General features: G+C 34.3%; 1 protein-coding gene across 6 annotated transcripts in view; it reads left to right on the top strand.

The window, feature by feature from the left end:
- Positions 1 to 14666, top strand: part of PPP1R12A (protein phosphatase 1 regulatory subunit 12A) — a 162645-nt gene extending 147979 nt beyond the window's left edge. For 3 of the 6 annotated variants that reach the window (XM_025400852.1, XM_025400848.1, XM_025400853.1), the window contains 4 exons: positions 1608 to 1712; positions 6282 to 6329; positions 9616 to 9666; positions 12205 to 14423. In XM_025400852.1, coding sequence (XP_025256637.1) covers positions 1608 to 1712; positions 6282 to 6329; positions 9616 to 9666; positions 12205 to 12291 — 291 coding nt within the window. In that variant the 3' untranslated portion in view covers positions 12292 to 14423. Of the gene's footprint in view, positions 1 to 1607; positions 1713 to 6281; positions 6330 to 9615; positions 9667 to 12204 lie in introns of all 6 variants that reach the window. The other 3 variants (XM_025400849.1, XM_025400850.1, XM_025400851.1) reach the window with 3 other exon arrangements.
- The last annotated feature ends 5994 nt before the right edge of the window (positions 14667 to 20660 follow it).

Raw genomic sequence — 20660 nt, 5'->3', positions numbered from 1 at the left:
AGGGGAATGGGTGAGGGAGAGAATCACTTTACATTATGAATAAGATTCATCATTTATTCAATAAAGAATTGAACTGTGCTAAGTAGAGAGATTCTAGTAATGGGCAGATGGAGATGAAGATGTTATCTTGCTCTCGTGGGCATCTTCCATGTAGTGGGGGAGAGAGACCTTATTATATAGTCATACTAATGAATGTATAATAAATAATGGAGACAGTTAACCTGAAGTAGAAAAGCAATTTTATAAAAGTATATAACAAAAGAAAGTAGATTGATTTCCTTGGCTGGGCACAGTAGCTCATGCCTGTAATCCCAGCACTTTGGGAGGTGAGGCAGGCAGATCACCTGAAGTCAGGAGTTCGAGACCAGCCAGACCAACATGGAGAAACCCCCTCTCTACTAAAAATACAAAATTACCCCGGGTGTGGTGGCGCATGTCTATAATCCCAGCTACTCAGGAGGCTGAGGCAGGAGAATCACTTGAACCCAGGAGGCAGAGGTTGCATTGAGCTGAGATCACACCATTGCACTCCAGCCTGGGCAACAAGAGGGAAACTCTATCTCAAAAAAAAAAAAAATTGATTTCCAAAGGAAGTGTGGTTTCAGCCAAACATGGAAGGATTACTAATAGTTAACTGGCAAAAATGGGAGAGAAAATTATTCCAAATGGAGTGGAACTACACGCACATAGACCTGGTAGGGGGAGAATACATGATGCATTGGAATAATTAAATTTTAATTATGGCCAGTAGGGGGAAGAAATATTTGTTTGAGGCAGCAGTTGTGTAGGCTGAGACCGGATAATGCAGTGCCTTATAGGCCACTGTAAGATTTTGTGTATGCTAAGAACATCAGGAAGCCATTCAAGAGTTTTTAATTTGTGGGTGGAAATGGAATGGTTGGCCTATGAAAATGATGAGATTTTCATTTTGAAAAGTTAATTTTAGCTCCTATATACAAAACAGATTAGAGAGCGATCAGGGAATTAGAATAGTTTAGATAAGAGATGATCATAGCCAGAATTATGGTGGAAGTAGTAAAGCAGGGGTAAGGAAGAAGCAGTGTTAAGAAAGACAAAAAGCATTAGAAAAGGGGAAGGTCTTGGATCTCATCCCAGATTTGAAATATTTCAGGAAATACGTCATTTGCCTTTTAACTTTACTATAAGCAATATAGAAGTATAATGATAAATACAGCTGGTACTCCATCTCATTTCTGGGAATTCAAGAGAGAGTGATAGGCAGAAAATCTCACAGACTCCAAATAAAGATCACAGTGACTCCTTAGCCCTAGCTGCAGTTGCTGTGCAGGTATGTGGTCCCTCTTTATCAGATGACTGAATCTTTTTTAAGATAACCTGAAAAGTCCGATTTTTCTGTCAAGTCTTGATTTTTGAATGCTGGAACTAATTTTAAGACTTTATATGGGACAAACACACTTACATAACCAACAGTCTGTACTTTGCAACCATGAAGGATTTTTTAAATGTATCTTTTATAGCTCATATGCTACATTAAGCTGTTTTAATATTGCAAAGTAATCAATGAGAAATTTTAAAGTAATAGGAGAGCAGAAAAGTAATTTGTTCTTTTACCCTAATTTTTATAGCTTTATGAACAAATTCTAGCTGAAAATGAAAAGCTGAAGGCACAGCTACATGATACAAATATGGAACTAACAGATCTTAAATTACAGTTGGAAAAGGCCACCCAGGTTTGTATCCTTTTCTTTTTGTTACTCTCAAGGTAATGGTTGTGATTTATTCCATCTAAAAATGGTATTAAAATTTTTTCTAATACTCTAAATAGAAGTTTGATAATTGATAATAGAAGATAATGCTGTTTTTGGATTATTTACTTTTTCTGAAGTAAATTTAAAAAATAGTCTTACAGTCAAAAGTCAACATATAAAAAGCTTTTTAATACCAATGTTGTGGTATGTCAAGGTTTTAAATGTTTATTTCCAGAATACCAAATGTAGCAAGGCATTAAAACATTAAAAGCATCTATACAGAATCATCTTATAGCCATATAAAAATTTTTATTTACTACAAATATTTTCTGTTTGTTCAAGTAAAGATTATTTTATATTGTAGTGCTGGAAGAAGGTAATTTTAATCATAGCTCCTTTTGTAAGTTCCTTCTATGCAGCAGCCTAGAGAAGATAAATTTGAACAATAAAATTGGGATAGCCAAGCAAAACTCACAACCTTGTACATATGATCTGGCAATTGTTTCCCAAGCCACTTTTCCATTTCCATGGAACATTAGTTCTGGGAAATAGGAATAGGTACATCTTCTCCTCGTTTCCCTCCTTTCAGAAAACAAAAAAAAACTTTGTGATCAAAGAAACTAGGGAAATATTACATATTTTACATGTTAGAGACTTTACAGGGTCTATTTATTTGCTAAAGGCTCTAAGGCATCCTGTAATTTTTAAGAAAACAAACGTGTTCAATTTTAACCTGGGACTTTCTAGCATAAACGTACTTCTGCAGCACAACTCTTAGAATCCCGCTGAAAGCATGGATCTAAAAACAGCATGTCCAGATCTGTGAATGGGACTACATACTCTTTTTGATCAGTCTTTACACTCATCTTTTTCTTAATTTTTAAAAATTAATTATAATAAAACAACACCAAAACAAAAACCAACAAAGTTCATTCTATTTGTTAAACTTAAACTTGTTACCAGATCCTTCTTTTAACCATTGTTGTGTTGTAAAGCAATTGTCTGAGGACAGTAGATACTGTGCTAAACTTCCAGGGGTCAGGCTAACCTCACAAGGTTGTGAAGACTCCTCAGATTCCTTCATGTTAATGGAGGTTTTTGTAAAGATAAACAGAAAAGTAAAACAGAACAAGAATACATTTCATAGTGAGATGTCATAAAAACTTACAGTGTCATACACATTAAAACTACTGACTTATATTTAGGCTTCATGGTAAGCTGTAATGTTTAGCAGAAAAGTTAACTAAGTAAAAATATCTAAACTGATGTTGGTGTTTTTTAATCAGTGAACTTGTCATCATCCTTCAGGTTGCATTAGTATCTTAGTGAGCCTGTATACATAAAAATATAATGAGCTCTCTGAGCATAGCTTCAGCTCTAGGGATTTCATTACAATGTTAGTTCTAAGTAAAGATGTCCGCTGCAGCCTGGCGCGGTGACTCATGCCTGTAATTCCAGCACTTTGGGAGTCCAAGGCAGGTGGATTGCCTGAGGTCAGGAGTTCGAGACCAGTCTGGCCAGCATAGTGAAACCTCATCTTTACTAAAAGTACAAAAAAAGTAGCTGAGTGTGGTGGTGGGCGCCTGTAGTCCCAGCTACTTGGGAGCTGAAGCAGGAGAATTGCTTGAGCCCGGGAGGTGGAGGTTGCAGTGAGCCAGGATCGTGCCACTGCACTCCAGCCTGGGTGACAGAGTGAGATTCCATCTCAAATAAATAAATAAATAAATTTATTAAATAAATGCACTGCTTCCTACTATAGTGTTCTGTCATGGTGACTCAGCTCATCTGTGTCTCCACTACTTAATGCCTTCTCTGTGTTCTGCTTTGCTGCCTACTTCATTGTCATGTAATTATTCTGTATCTCTCTCAGTCAAACCCTGCAAGAGAGGGGAATTGATAGAATTAGCCACTTACTACCCAGTATGGAGTAGCCTGTTTTGTTAGTGACCATTTCATAGGTCAATGGACAGAAAGTTGCCTGTGGATCGGGTACCAATTTCTGCTACCTGGCAAGAGAAGCAGGATTAAAAAGTATGACAGCTTCTGCCTTGGCAGGTACTCTGAGTATCATGTCCAGTATACTGAGTTAATAATGAGCAGTATAATTCATAAAAGTAAAACTGATAAGCATTAAAGTAAACTTTTGGGGTTCAACTTTCAGGCATTTATCCTGAATTTACTGTGAACTTTTCCACCTTTTTTTTGTTTGTTTGTTTGTTTTTTGGCATTGATTGACTTCGTAACTTTTCACAAATATACAAATATTTGCATCAGATATTTGCCACAAATAGCAGTGGCAGTTTTTATAGTTGCATGAAATTAATCTTGAAGTTTAGGTCTATTTGATAGTATTTAGCCAAGAGACTCTGGAATCCTTGACTCTTGCCCTAGCTCAGGTACTCTCCTTCCCGTATCATCTCCAAGGAAGGGAAAAAATATGCCAGCCTACCAGAACCAGTCTGCTGAATACCACTTTGCCAAATGACCAGTTCACCAGATTTACTCATTGTGATTTTAACAGCTTTAACTGGAATGTTTAACAAGAAAGTTAACTAAGTAAAAATACTATCTAAACTGATGTTGATGTTTTCTAATCAATGAAATTTGCAAACCACATATAATTGCTAAAATGTTCCCATATGAAAAAATCTCCAATGAAATGCTATTTTTCCATGTTTTGTTAATTTACGTGTGATGTTATTATTTTGGCTATTTGATTTTTTTCAGGTGCTTTTGAATATTATTTAAAAATTTTTCGGTTTTGTAAAGAGTTTCTATGATTTATTTTTAAATCCTCAAGTGGCGTTTTCAGCCTTTGTTTTATATTTCTAGCAATTAAATGTTTAAATTCAGAACCAAAAATAAATGAGAATTAACTGAACAGTCTCATTCATATTTAAATTATTATTATTTTTTAATGGATACAGCGTCTCGCTTTGTCACTCAAGCTGGAGTGCAGTGGCACAATCAGGGCTCTCTGCAGCCTCAATATCCCTGGCTCAAGCAATCATCCCACCTTATCCTCCCAGGTATTTGGGACTACAGGCAATGCCACCACATCTGTTTAATTTTTCAATTTTTATTTATTTATTTATTTATTTATTTATTTAGTGGAAACAGGGTTTCACTGTGTTGCCCTGGCTGGTCTTGAACTCCTGGGCTCAAGTGATCCGCCCACCTCAGCTTCACAAAGTGTTAGAATTACAGGTGTGAGCCACTATACCCAGCCTCATATTTGAAATTCTGAACTGAATTTCTTACAAGAAGCAATTGGAATATTGACTTTCATGTTTCCAGAAAGAGTAAGCACAAAAGCTTGAAGCCATTTAAAATAAGAGAAAAAGTAAGAAAACCTGGCCATGACTAGTTCTTTAAATGTTACACACCATAACCATTAAAATTGTGAAAGAGGAATCAAAAAGTGACTTGGTTACAAGTCCTAGAGATACTAAAACATGAATACTGAAAGGGTTGGCGTAAAAGAAAATTATGTAAAGAAATATTTTTTAAATTACCACATTGAACAGTGAAATTGTGTTTAATCAATATGTTTTTAAAGCATATTTTATGGTCAGCACTCAAAGCATTCTTGTTAAAGTGGTCAAAAATCATTTTTGGTAAATTAGTAAAGTAGGTTATTCAGCAGGTTGGCTTTTGAGGAATTCATTTTCAGCAAATTGACCAGGAATTCCAAGGGAGATGTTTGTATAGATATCAATGTAAATAAGATCTAAGATGCCACTTTTTGTTGTTGTTGTTGTTGTTGTTGTTGTTAAACTGGGCCTGTGGTCAATGTCCAGAGCTCTCTAATCTCTAGTACAGGATACAACATGTGGCTGAAACCCAAGGTGCTTTTCCATCCCTTAAAGCCAAGCTTAAATATCAGGATTTTACCAACTTTGAGCTGGTCACATAGTACAGGAAGTAGAAAAAATGAAAGGCCTGAGCTCACCGGCAGAAGAAAGCTGTACAGCTAGAATTTCTTGTGAGTGAAAGTGGATATGAACCAATTGTGGAGCATGGATGATTGGAAAAGAAACCTCTAGAATGTGAGCCAAGACCAAGATAGCTGTGGGAGAAGATAAAAAGGCCAGTTTACTGGTCTGGCTGCATGGATACAGAGTCACTCAACCTGGTAATGAATATATTTCAATCAAGGTCTTGGAATCTGACCATTATGATTAGCCACTCCTGATGGTGTAGGAAAAGAAAGAATTTCGGCTTCAGAAGGAAAGCTACAGTTTTTTTGTTTTTGTTTTTCTTCCACAGTACTCACTCACTCACCCTCACGCCCAACTAAACTATGAAAGTTCCTGGGGAAAAGTGATAGAGAACATAAAATGAGAGGTCTGGTTACCATTCTATTTCTAAACATTCGTTTCACTCTTTATTATTTTAATATAAATCCTGTTTTCTCTTTGCTTTACTCATGAACCTGTGTTTTACTCCACTTGAATATTGTGATTTAATACCCATTAAAAGAGAATTACTGTGGTCGCCCCTCAATCTTTTTTGCACTTACCTCTTTCATAATTTCTTACTTCGTTGCAGAGACAAGAAAGATTTGCTGATAGGTCACTGTTGGAAATGGAAAAAAGGGTAAGTGTCCCGCTTATTAAATAATTATTTTTTTTCTTGTTTTAGGTAAACAATGGTAGGTTTTTTGTTTTTGTTTTGTTATTATGGATGACAGTTTTAATTAGTTTAAATTAATATTTATTGAGTTAATGTATTTTACAGCAACTTAGCTTCTTTATAGAATTCTATAGGGTCTCTCTAGGTATGAAATGACCTTGTTAAATAAAATTTAATTTACCACATAATTATTTTAATGAATTAAAAAAAACTATCTTGCCTTGATTCTGAAATGTGCTGTACACATTTTGATAGTGAATTTGATATTCTTGAAATGCTGTTTATCTCTTATGGTATGTACCTAAAATGTTTTAATCATAAATACATTTATTTTAATTATTTATAAACCTAAAATACTTCTATTCTTGAAATGAAGTTTTTAAATCTGGAACATCAAATTTTCAAATTCTTTTTAAGGTAAATTTAATAATTTTTTTAAATTTCGAGTTGAAATATTTAACTTAGGATATTTTAAACAAAAAAATTGATTACAAGAAAATCCTTATGCCACTTGATGTCTTTCTGCAATTTTTTATTGACTGTAATACATTCACTTGTATTTCTCTTCAGTTATTGTTGCTCAGAGGTCTAGGAGTAGTCATAGGAATAACTTTACAAGTTTAGCCTGATCAGTTGAGAATGTATAAATGATCCAAAAGTTAAAGTGCCCAAAGATTGATTGTAGTGTAGCTGAGCAGTAGCTAGACTTGGTAGGGTTTCGACCACAGAAGAAATGGCAGGCTGGTAGCTATGATCAAAGAGTAAATTCTCAGGAGCTATTGATATAAAAACATTTTTCTTCCATTCTGTTTTAAAAATAACCAATTTGCCTTTTTCACCCAAAAAAAAGAGAAATGGTTAAAAAAAATAAAGAATATAAAAATAGTCTTTTAATGTCTGTGTCATTTGCTAGTTGTACCTTGCAGTAGCTACCATTTTATTATGATTTCTGCAAATTTTAAAAATTAGTGTTCTGAGCCATGTTTTCAAAATGGACATAACTAATAATTGCTAAAATAGTGTTTTAATAAATTTAATATTGATTATTATTTCCTGTTAGAATATTTAACTGTTACTGAATTTTATCTCCAGGATAAGCAGAAATAATAAAATCAGCTCTTTGTTATACTAACGGTTGAGATGAAAGGCATAGTAACAAACTGTACTTAAAGTAATACTTATTTTTCAAATACAATCACAATTTCAAATATTTAATTTTTCTTATGAAAGTAATATGTTTATTGCAGAAACTTTAGCAAAAGAAGAAAATATTAAATTATCCATAATCTGTCATGCAGAGATAGCTGATATTTTGATACTTTTTTTTTTTTTTCTAACATATACATGATGCAGACACATTCATATTCTGACAGGCTCACCTGACCTCCTTTTTCTGCTTGTCAAATGCAGATAAATTACAAAGTAGCTAATCCACTCTCTATAATCATGGTATTAATAGTAAACTGCTAACATTTATTCAGCATTCCCTATATCGAGCAGGCACAAAATTGAACAGTTTACGTGCATTTTCTCTCAACCATATTTTTTTTTTCCTTGTGGTTTTGTTTGTTTGTTTTTTAAAGAGATAGGATATTGTTCTGTCACCCAGGCTGGAGTACAGTGGTACAATCACGACTCACTGCATCCTCCAATTCCTGGGTTCAGCTCTGTCACCCAGGCTGGAGTACAGTGGCACAGTCATGGCTCACTGCATCCTCCAATTCCTGGGTTCAAGCAATCCTCCCACATCAGCTTCCAGAATAGCTGGCACTACAGGTGCCTGCCTCCACACCCAGCTATTTTTTTAATTTCTTTTTGGAGACAAGGTCTCACTTTTTTGCCCAGGCTGGTCTTGAACTCGTGGCTTTATGCTATCCTTCCACCTAGGCCTCCCAAAGTGCTGGGATTACAGGCTTGAGCCATTGTGCCTGGCCAATTATATTTTTTAATGTTAATACATTTGTCAAATATAAGAAATTTCGTACCATTTACAGTTGTCAATTTCATTGAGCTAATAGAATCAGGCAGTCGGGTGTAGTTTTCTTGTCTTACTTTACCACTAAGTTAAAATCTTGAAGACACCTAATAAAATTGAGGCTCATCGGGAGATTAATCCTCTCAGAAGAAATATTCTATTTCTGATACTTTGCAAAGTGGTAAAGATCAAATATGACACTTTATGTGCTAGTATTTTGAGAAGTGTGATGATTTCTATGAATTTGTCATGACTGTATTATTTACTAGAAGAAAGATCTATGTATTGAAAATAATGTTTTTGTCTATATAATGTTTAGGCATGCTGATGTTAGAATAGCATGGTACTTAAAAGATGATGAGTAGGATTCTATCTACTTTTAAAATCCCATACCCTAAAAACATTAACATTTACAGTAAATGTACTGCTTGACTAAATATCAGCATTTGTTATTAATCTGGGAAAGAATGTCTTGGAAATAGTTTCAGTGTGATTAAACTAAATTTAAATGGTTTGTATCTGAAAGGTGACCGGCAAGAGTCAGTATCTTCTGGGCGGTATGACCTAACCAGTTTTACAGCTCATCAATTACTGCTGCTTGCTTTTTGCATAACACCCCAGAATGCTTATCATTTAAGGGAGAATAAAACAGTACACTGCAGTAATGTGTTGTGTGTTAGCTTTGCCTGTCACTCTTTGAAAGAAGTTTAAAATAAATGCTGCAGTTGCTTCTCTATTAGATTCACCGCATTAATGCTACACATAATGTCAACCTAAATATAAAGCTATAAAGTCAGTTGGATAAATAATAGCTAGTACACATTGTGGGTGGTGGAAACGAGCTTTTCTTACATTCCTCTGAAATTGCAAAATACACATATTTTAGGCATGTTTGCTTCTTGCTTTTCTGCTTCTATCACTGTAATATGATTGCATCTTTGTGTGAGTTTTGTTTTTCTTTTCTGTACGGTCTTCAGTCTTGAGTATTGATTCACTCTAAGTTTTACATGAACTAAAAAAGTAGTTTAAACATGTTATATAGCATCCTCCCAGAAAGTCAAAGCTTTGAATTAAGAGCTTGCACTAAGGAAAAAGATCTTCATATTTATTTTTCTCAAATTTTGGAAAGCTCTTTACATATCACTGGCATCACATCTTTTCTACACTGCTCCTGATTGGACCTTTAATTCTGAAGTATCACTATTTCACAGTATAGAAGAAGACTTAAGAATATAATAATTATATAACTAACGTTGGTACCTTAAATTGATCTAGGAACGAAGAGCTCTAGAAAGAAGAATATCTGAAATGGAAGAAGAGCTCAAAGTAAGTAAACTATGTTATTTATGAGAGATAGTGCTGTTTATGTATTAATGTTTAAAATACTATTAAAGATAGGGTTTACATTAATTGTTCTCAAAGCTGATTACCCAATTTGTGAACTGTCTATATCTGGTGCTTCTCTTTCTTCCTGAATCCAGGTTCTAGTGAGCGAGAAGAGAGTCTAAAACCCAAATCTTAACACCTGTGAAAAAAGGAGAAAAATAAAATAAAAAATAAAACCCAAATTATTTTGATAATCAATTTGTGTCACACTTTTGCTGTTCACGTATAGAAAAACTTAATAATAATAATAGGATATAGGATGTATTATTTATTCATGTTTCTGTATACTTTTATGTTTCTTGGTGAGTAAGTAGTGGAGGGGGATACTATAAAATGTTCTCCTTTGAAAGTAAAGGACATTAGGGGAGTGAACAGTCAGAGCTGTATTTTGTCAGACTCCATATTATCTGTAGAAATAATTATGTTTTGAATGTCTTCACAAGAAAAGTAGCATAGTTAATTGATTACCTCTTACCATATTGTCTTTCATAAAATATCTTTATCACATTGTGAATTAATGAACCAATGCATAGTATATTATACCCACAGAATTAGTAGTTCAGGATTTAGATGTTTCAGTATTAAATTGTTTAGTTTATTATTAGACCATTATTATTCAATGGCTTTGAAGATTGGAGACAAATCTTTTGTATTTTGTTTGCTTATGTATTATTTAGTTTGAAATAGAATTTTAGGAATACATTGTTTACCTTTCTGAATCTCTTTTTCTTTTAAGACGTATTATTTTTTAAAAATTATTACCTGTGATTATATTCTTACTATACGCTTTTCCATTTTCTTATTTTTTATTCCTATTTCTTTATGTTCTGATTCCTGCAGAACCTGCACCAAATAAAGCAAATTCAATCTCTGAGAGAGTTAAATGAGCGACTGCTGACTGAGAATAGGGCCTTGACAAGAGTGGTAGCCAAGCGCTCAGGGTTCTATAGGCAACTGCAGTCTGTGAACCTATAATTTTTAGTTTCATCATTTCTTCTTGGTAGAGCCAGGCAGGTGTTTTTATATTAGTAGGCGTGTTTTGTAAGAGCTCACTTTTACAAATTAATGCCATTGTGTCTGGAGCATATCATATAACTAATTATGCATGGCTGCTTAGAATGTTACAAATTGTCACTAATTATATATTGCAGTTGATGAACTACACTAAAATTAGGGATGATTTTGGAATTTAAGTTGAAGACTTATTTGTACTTTTGTAAAGCTTTTGCACATTTTTTAGCTGTACAGATATTTTAGGACTTAAAATATGTTATTTACAGTTCTTTACTAGAGAGAAAACATAAACAGTATATAACATTTTACATATAATATATTTTGAAGCTGAAGATTAAGCATGCATTATCTGTTTTTCAAAATAATGTCATTTGATGTCAGAACCACATTAGTTTATAGTCATTCAGTTTTCTATTATAAATATTCAAATGAATAAACTCAAGATTACTATATTTTATATCTAAAGATTCTGAACACAGATAAGAATGCGTTAGTTCCACATAAAATTAAATCTTCCTAAAGATTTTGCTTAAGGTAGTTTTGCAAATAGAAGTTCTACTTTTATCTAGTTAGATAATCTAATACATTTTGAAAACTAAGGAAAGAGAACTATTTTGGAAAGTATGGTTTAAGGACCAAAAATATGAGCTATTTCATTTCTTAGTGAAACTGGCAAAGAACATACAATTTTAATTGTCCTTAGTAGACTATTCAGTTAACTTGTAATATTTTCATCCCCTTCATCAGTTTGTCTGTAAAACAGCAGAAAATTGAGATGCATTGTTTGAAGATATGAGGCTATTTGCTTCAAAATTGGTTATTGTTGTAATGGTTGGATCATAGATACAGACTTACTACTTTAGCTTACACATGATATACTATTCTAATAATAGTAATTACTTGTTACCATTTAATAAGCATCTGTTTGGGATCGGACATTGTATTAGGCGTCTTAAACTGAGGTACAATAGGTGAATCCTTTAAGGAATTTTAATAATTTAGAACAAGTCTAACTTCTTCAATATTTTCCTAGGTAGTTTGGCTTTCTTGTGGAACAATGTTAAGTATTATGATTTTAGGTCTGACATACATAAAGCAAAAGTCTTTGGTTTGGGTGCTGACAGGAACCTCTTTTAAGAGCCTATCCTAACAAAAACGGGCTTCATTGTCTTGGCTGCTCGAATGTGGTGTGCTTGTGAGTCATAAAATCGAGCGATTTAGTAAATTGCAATGGAAAATTTGGAGAGAATAAACCTTTCATTCCAGCATTTATGAAACTAATTAGCTTTACAAATCCAGGTGTGTTTTTTTTTTTTTCCTTCTTCCTGATACATGTTTTAGATACTAGAAATATATATAACTGACAAAGCTTGATCATGTGTTTTGTGGTGAAAATATAACATTTATTAAAAATAATGTTTTATCTATTTATTGAAGGTAAATCTTCAATTTTTCTCTTTACAGATGTTACCAGACCTAAAAGCAGACAACCAGAGGCTAAAGGATGAAAATGGGGCCTTGATCAGAGTTATAAGCAAACTTTCCAAATAAAAAAAGAAAAAAAAAAGCAGCAAGTAATGGAATTGCACATATTAGTAACCCAGTGGACCATAATTGGCAGTCACTGGAAGCCTGGGAAGAATCCTTGGAGACTGTCATTTTCAGATATCCTGCCAAATGCCCTCTTATCTAGAATTTTTATTTCATTTTGTTTAATTTTCTGGGGTGTTTTTGTTGTTGTTGGTTGTTTTTTTGTTTTTTGTTTTTTTTTTTTTAATCAAGACCATTGTTTCATGTTAATGCAGCTGCTGAGAAGAATTTTTTTTAATGACTGAGAAAACTTGTTTACAGCTCCAGCATATAAGGAAAGTGTTCAAGGCCAGATATGCCTCAGATATTTAACCAGTAAGCCTTAGTTGTACATAAATACTTTTGTGTCAACAAAAACCTTCAGCTCTCACAGAAGACAGTTACTCAACATTTTTTGATGTGCCACAGTTTCCAGTTTTTCGATATTTAAATTTTTTTGGCTTTTCATCTAAGTTTGGGTTTGTATTTTTTCCTTCTAAACTCTTCATGTGGCAGAGTCTTCTATGTTTTCACAGCTTTTTCATTTACAGATAAGAACACTTGCTCTTCTGTGATTATTGTCGTGTATTAGGCTAATGCTGTGTTGTCTCCCACCTGGAACTGAATTGCTTGGTGGAACATATGCTTTCACTGTTTGTGCAATATGCATTTATTTCTTACATGAATGCTTTAAAGTCATTTGAGATGAGATCTTTTAATTCCTATTTTCTGCTTCATTGGTCACTTTTTTGTTTTTATTGTAGTATAAGATGTTAGATTCTGTAATCTTCACATTCATTTTAGCAGGTACTGAGTGATGCTGTATATACAAATAAGTGTATTGTTTTGATTTTTAGACTACCACATGGCATGCTTGACTATTTCTTATTTCAAATGTCTGCTAATGCAGAGTAGGCTACTCCATGATAGTGTTAAAAAACGAAATTTGCTAACAATGTGATATAAAGACTTTAAAAGTTACACATTATGTGGAGCCCTATCTTTACAAAAGTTTCCTACTGTAAAATGCTTTTATTTTCAGTTTTCATTTGATAGTACTCAACCATAATTAAACTTGCATAAGATAATTGCTTTACATTTCACATACCTATATTTATCTGAGTGCTGTCTAAAACTGTTGTGCTAGCCAAAGTACTGCTATGAAATCATTTGCAGAATTAACCCGTGAGTTAATGTTAAATGCACTGTTATTGCCATGTGAAGAGGCATCGACTTTGATACCACCATCATGTTCAGACCATTTTATACATTTCAGTGGCCTTTTTTTTAAGGAAAAAAAAAGCGCAAAACCAAGTACATAGTGAAGATGGCTTTTATTTGGACAAATAGCTTTTATATTTTCATTAAACCATGCAAAAAATACTACATCTTTCTGGCACATAACTGTCTCCTTAACCACTGAACAGTTCAGCCATTTGAATAAATTGTACATTGTAAAGCTTATAGTAGCTGATTGTATTATTGATTGTATTGTATACTATATTAAATGTGAATTTGTACCCCTTCATTTTAAAAGGTCATTGTGTTCTACTGCCTATTTTAGATTACTTTGGGGTTGGGGAAGGGTGTTTTGGTAAGCAGGATTTTAAGTCCTCTCTCTCTTGATTGGTTTTATGAAGATATAAGGTTATGCTCTTACTACCAAGCTCAGGATTCTTGATTTTAAAGGTACAAGGATAGTTGTGGGAGTTTTATTTTTGGTTATATTTGAACTGTATGAATGGTGGGTCTGAATATTGAGAATTTCCATGGTCTTATGTGGAGGTAAAATATACAGATAACTGATCAGTTTGAGTGACCGCAACATGTTCTGGTTGCACAACAGTTAGGCATGCTATGGTTTATATTTGTGAAGTTTGGATGCCTGTGAAGAATGATTAAATACATGTTTCTAATATTTTAGTGTTTTGTATTTAGGTTATTTATTCTTTGTATCTAAAACTGAACAGCTACTGTGCTATATTGATTTTATTGGTAGTATTGAGCAGACCTTGTTTCTGCATGAAACTAGTTGCAAAACCCACTATTTTGGAAATAAAAATGTATTTTGACATATACAAATAAAATGAATAAAACTATTTTAAATGTGTGAACTTTTAATGAAGACATTTTAAATTTTGTTCTGAGATATTTAAATTCTGCATGGGTATTTTTTCACTGGTTGCTTTACTTGGATACCAATTTGAATAATTTCTGAAATTGTAATATTGTGATAATTTGCACAGCGTTGTACATGCACATCTGTAAATGCAATCTTAATTGCCATATTTATGCAATCTGTGTACCAATTTGGACAAATGTTTATATATTTTACATAAAGCTGTCTGTATGCAGAATCTGAGAACTAGTTTTTTTATGATAATAAGTGGGTAAAAATAATAACAGTGAGTTTCAGGGTAGTTGCTTTGTAGCAGATTTCGCTTCCATAAACATTCTGTTTTTTTTTTTAAGAATAAACCTGTGCTTTTTCTTATCTGCAAACATAGGCTTAGTGATACATATAAAGGTAATATTCCATTGAAACATACAATTTACTTTCATATTAGATCATTGTTTAGATTTGTCCAAGGTTCAACCTGCTAACCCTTCTATAACTAAGAGGCACTTTTAGCCAGGTGTGGATGGGAGGCCCAGGTGGGAGGATTACCTGAGGACAGGAGTTTGAGACCACCCTGGCCAACAGGACGAAACCCCGTTTCTACTAAAAATAAAAAATTAGCCAGGTATGATGGCACGCGCCTGTAATCCCAACTGCTCAGGAGGCTGAGAGGAGAATTGCTTGAACCAGGCAATTCACTGAGGTTGCAGTGAGCCGAGATCACGCCACTGCACTTTAGCCTGGGCAACTGAGTGAGACTCCGTCTCCAAGAAAAGAAAAAAAAAAGAGGCACTTCTGATTTTGGAACTTGGATAGAGGACTGGTAGTAAGCCTAAATTAATATTGACTAAATTAATACAACAAGGATTGAATTCTATTGTTTCTATTTCCAGTACTTTACCTATTCATGCTTAGAATGGTAGGTTTTACTGTTATGTGTCCTACAAGAGTATTCGTATAAAAGAGTAAGGTAGATATTTTCTAATCCATTAGGCTAACTTTATTCTTTTGCTTAAAAGTATATTACTACTTAGTCTTCCTTGGTTAAACTGAGACAGTCATGACTTCCAATCCCAACATATTTCCCATAGGACATAATAAATAGCTTTGTAGATTATCTTTCACTTTGACATTATAAGCAGAATACACAGCAAACTCCACTAAAAATTATTAACTATTCATTAGCTCTGTCTTGCTAATGATAACCTTTGTTTGCAAAGATGAAAGCTGGCTGATGCAGTCTTTGATGTTCCATGTTTACACTGTATGTGCATGGTCTCTGTATCTGAATATGATGTGCAGCAGGAATAATGTACATATGAGAACTCTCCAAAAAGCATTGGGTTTAGAGTGAAATATTATTTTCGTATTTTATTCATCTCTCTATAACTAAATCCATTTCCTGGCTTTGATTTTGGAAAGGTTCTCTGGCATTAATGGCCGTACAGATGAGTGCTCTTTCTCTTAGGTAAGTGATGTGGAGAGTATTATATTACTCTTCCTTGCCTATAAAATAACCAGATTACAGAAGTACTAAATTTAAAATAAAAATACAGGAGTCAGAGGTGTGAGATTTATTTCTATAATAAGGTAACATAAATAATGGATTCTACCTTATTACTGTAACTTCAAAGTTTTATTATTAAAAGTTGTCTAAAGGTTATTAGAAGTAAGATCTTTTGAGCCAAGCTATCCCAACACGCCCCTCCATAAATTCCAGTAAGTGTCTGGGTCTCATAAACCAACTGCATTTTTATTTTTAAAAAGCTGAAGGAAAAGGGGAAAAGTTTGAAGAAATGAAGGGTATTAGTAGATTCTGTCCTTAACAATATATAACTAATAGAACACGTACTTGGTGGTTGTAGGTCTGAAAGAGTGATAGTGGAAAAGAAGAGATTTGCTTTCTCCCCTCTTTCTCACTCTCAGTTTTTCTTACAGGTCTGTTTCAATAGCGTATCTCATTTGATCCTTAAAGTGCTCCATTTACAGGTGAGAAAGCTGAGGTTTACGGATTCTTTATTGGTTCAGCATCCAAAGCCTGGTACAACACAAAACTCTTAACCAAAACTGTGGTGGTGATTTTTCCCAACTCTGAATCCAGGACTTTTTTTTCATATACCAGTTAGTTGCATAGTTTATTTGCATGTAACTGCATAAGTTTCTTGAGTCTATATACTTAGGCTTAAAATATTTGAGTATCTTTGAAGATGGCATTTCTTGGCTGTTTTTTTTGGTTTTTTTGTTTTTTTGTTTTTTGAGACGGAGTCTGGCTCTGTCCCCAGGCTGGAGTGCAGTGGTGCGATCTCAGCTCACTGCAAGCTCTGCCTTCTGGGTTCACACCATTCTCCTGCCTCATCCTCCTGAGTAGCTGGGACTACAGGCACCCGCCACCACGCCCGGCTAATTTTTTGTGCTTTTAGTAAAGACGGTTTTCACCGTGTTAAGCCAGAATAGTTTCAATCTCCTGACCTTGTGATCCACCTGCCTTGGCCTCCCAAAGTGCTGGGATTACAGGCGTCAGCCACCTCGCCTGGCTTCTTGATTTTTTTTTTTCCTCCTCATTCTCTAATCTCACATCCTCACCCCCACACCTGCTAAATTTTCCTTTCGTAGGGCTTCTTTCTTAATACCACTTTGCCCTATAATTTGTTTTTGTTTTAGATAGAGGAATGCAGTCATGCTCAAGCAGTTAGTTGATTCTCTGGTGCAAATTCTAATGATAGCCAGTAGTCCATTATAAGTTTATAAAAGATTTAACATACCTGCATGAAAAATTTCCTTTGCATTCTTCAAAAATAGATTTTTAAAAAATTAATGCTCAGAGCTTAATTCCCTTTTTTATTCCCTAGTAAGATAAGCAACATTATTAGTGCTACAGTTTTAACAGACTTTTCTCCCAGTGAAAAATGTGTGGAATACCAAATATGTAAAACATAACAATTGTATGTATATAAACTCGTAGATAAGAACTTCCCCACCCCCAGAAAAAGTAGCCAAAATGGGCCTCTATAAGACAGTTTTATGACAGCAGCTTGACTCCTTCACTTGTTACTGCACAATTCTTAGGTTGTGACCACAGCATTGCTGAGCAAATGGAGCTGACCTAAACTTTTATAATATAATATATACTGTACACATGCTCTAGTAGTATACCAGTTTACGTGAGTGAGTGTGCTATTACTTTCCTCAACAGTGAAAAATACAGGCACAGAGTAGGAGAAGCGCCACACAAAGATAACCTCGCAGTACAAGTTAGTGCTTTAGTACTCAGTATTGTCCAAATTTTGCCTATATCTAAACATTATTTTTACAATTTCTAAAAATTAAAGCATTTTAGCAAAATTTGAATTTAAGTTTGGTGAAATCCATCAAATACCTTTGCAGACCCTACGGGGACACTGATCTGTAAACCTTTGACATGGGCCTTTGGATTCAATCACATCTAGATAATAAATCTCAGCTTCATTTGATAAAAGTCAATTACATATATCCAAAGCATCTTGTTTTAAAACATAATGTTACTGTTTCTTTTTAAAATACCTTAAAGCAAAATTTTGAAATAATTTATTTGGTTACCATAAACACCTAATTTTTTACTCAGTCCAGTAAGGGAGAAAGGTTTGAGAAGTGGATTTCAGAAGACTTCCTTGTATCATTGGAAAGAACAAAGTAAACCTCTAACTATGCCGCCACATCTGTCCTAAAGGACTCCAGGAACACTGACCTGCTACTCATGTGAGTCTGCTTTGTTTATGAACCCTAGTTGCTCTTACCAAAGAAGGAATGATAGGGAAAAGTGGCAGGGTGTTTATAGGTGTCATATACAAAATGTATTTGCCATAGAAAGGTGGTGTGGGCTAGAAAATGTTTTAATTAATACTTGATAATAGCTAATAATTGTTAAGAGCATAATTATAATTTTATTTGTTGGAATGTCAGGATTATCACTAATTGTGGATGCTTAAAGTTTACATAATGCTTCTCAAAATATCCTGAGGTCATGTGGGCCATTTGTCAGCCTTCAGGTCAGAGACTAACCTTGTTACATAATGCTCTTCTGCATAAGAATGTTATAATCTGTGATTTCTTTTGTCTGAAGCTTTAGCCCTGCCTATTTCATTCTTTCTTTCGGCTTTACTGTCCCTCTAGTGTCTAGTATTTGCTTTACTGAGACTAGTAGCAGAAAAACCAGAGGGGAAAGGACCTAAATTTTAGTATTTTCTGTGAACAAACACCTACGCTTACCTTGTATTTGTGGTTTTTTTAAAAAGTCGTTTCCTTTATTTTACTATGAGCTCCTGGAAACATCAGAATATCATTCATCTTTGTTCTCGGCACTTAGCACAGTGCCTGGCCTGTAGTAGGTGTTTATTAAATGTTTTGAAGGAAAGCGTAAATCTGAATAGTTGTGGTACGTGTTGTGGAAGAAAAAATCTAGACTAGCATCTAGATTTTTAAGAAAGCTTTTTAAAGCTATTAAATATAAACATTCAGATTCTTGCATACTTTGTCTCCTCATTCACAAGCTCCTGTTAGCACTTAAATGCCAAGCACTGCTATAGGTGATGGTCATACATCCAAAAGAAAAACAGGCAAAAATAAAATCTCTGCCTTGTGGAGACTACATTCAAATAGCGGAAAGATTGAAAATAATCCATTACATGTTACTTTACAAGATAGTAGACAACTAGGGAAAAACTAGGGCTGGGCGCGGTGGCTCACGCCTGTAATCCCAACACTTTGGGAGGCCGAGGCAAGCAGATCACAAGATCAAGAGATCGAGACTAGCCTGGCCAACATGGTGAAGCCCCGTCTCTACTAAAAATACACAAATTAGCTGGGCGTGATGGTACGTGCCTGTAGTCCCAGCTACTCGAGAGGCTGAGGCAGGAGAATCGCTTGAGCCTGGGAGGCAGAGGTTGCAGTGAGCCTAGATAGCGCCAAAACTAGGCCAGGATAAGAATTCAGGAGCGAAGGGAGAATTAATTAGAGAAAGCCTCACTGAGAATGTAATATCTGAGCCAAAATTGCAAGAAAGGTTGGGCAAAAATTATGCCGATGTCTGGGAGACCAGCATTTCCATGCAGAGGAACAAAAGCAAAGACCTTGAGGTGCAGATGTTCTCATATGTTGGAGAAACAGTAAGGTTAATTTGGTTATATTGGAGTGAGCAAGAAGTAGAGTAATAGGAAAGAAGGTCAGAGAGGCAACAGGAGAGCTAAATTCAGGACCTCATTTAGATATTTATTGACCATATGCTAGACTTGCTCCCTCAAAAACCTTATCTATATATCCTTTTCCCAAGAAGAATTTGTAACTTCTTAATAAAACCCACAAATACTGTATAACTATAAATATTTTTTAATAAAATAATTATATAAGTTGTGAATAAGGAGGATAATTATACTAGAAAACTAAGTTAAATCACCTAGAGGAAATATTCATTTAAATATAAAACATTTTCAAAGTATCCAAGCAACCAAGCTAGGAACAGGAAAATTGATCATTATAAATGTCATTGTTATATTAAAAAATCATATCAGTTCATTGGGCAAAATAAACATTTTTAGAGCAGTTCTCAGAACATAATTTTTCTCATGGATTTTACTATTGGTCTGTACACTTAACGTACATTGTCCTCATTTGTCTTTTCATTGTCTCAGCTAGAATACTGAGGTGCGCTTCCATAAATATTGTGCTATCGTTCCAACAGGGATCATAGTAATATCATCCCAGTGTGTAATATTCACCCTCTTTCTTGTCCTAGGAGTGTTTAGCTTAATTATTCCTCTACAACAGTGGTTTTCAACTTGAATCACCTGGCAAGCTTGTTCGGACACAATTTTGGTTGCTCCTGTTTCTAAGTCAGTATTGAGTGTCTGGAGTGGGTCCCATGAATTTGCATTTCCATCAAGTTCTCTGATGATGTTGATATTGTTGGTCCAGAAACTGTATTTAGAAACTTACACTATCAATTGTCTTTTTTCTGAATGGAAATAGAGTTCATTAGTAAAATCACTTGTGAGAACTTAAAATGTAGGTATTCTGTGTTAGTAGTTAAAAAAGAGATCATATAGATATCAAACCTTGGGTAACACGAGTAATACTTAAAAAATAAAAGATCATTTGTTCAATCATACTACATATTCCCTGGCAGAGGAAAAATACACCTCCAGACAAACCTAATCTAGTTTATCAGGAAATCAAATTGGAAAAAGATTTTTTCATATGA

This window comes from Theropithecus gelada, chromosome 11, assembly GCF_003255815.1.
Source record: "Theropithecus gelada isolate Dixy chromosome 11, Tgel_1.0, whole genome shotgun sequence".
Classification (NCBI taxonomy): Eukaryota; Metazoa; Chordata; class Mammalia; order Primates; family Cercopithecidae; genus Theropithecus; species Theropithecus gelada.
Note: the sequence above shows the minus strand (reverse complement) of the source record. Positions and strands in the feature narration are given on the sequence as shown.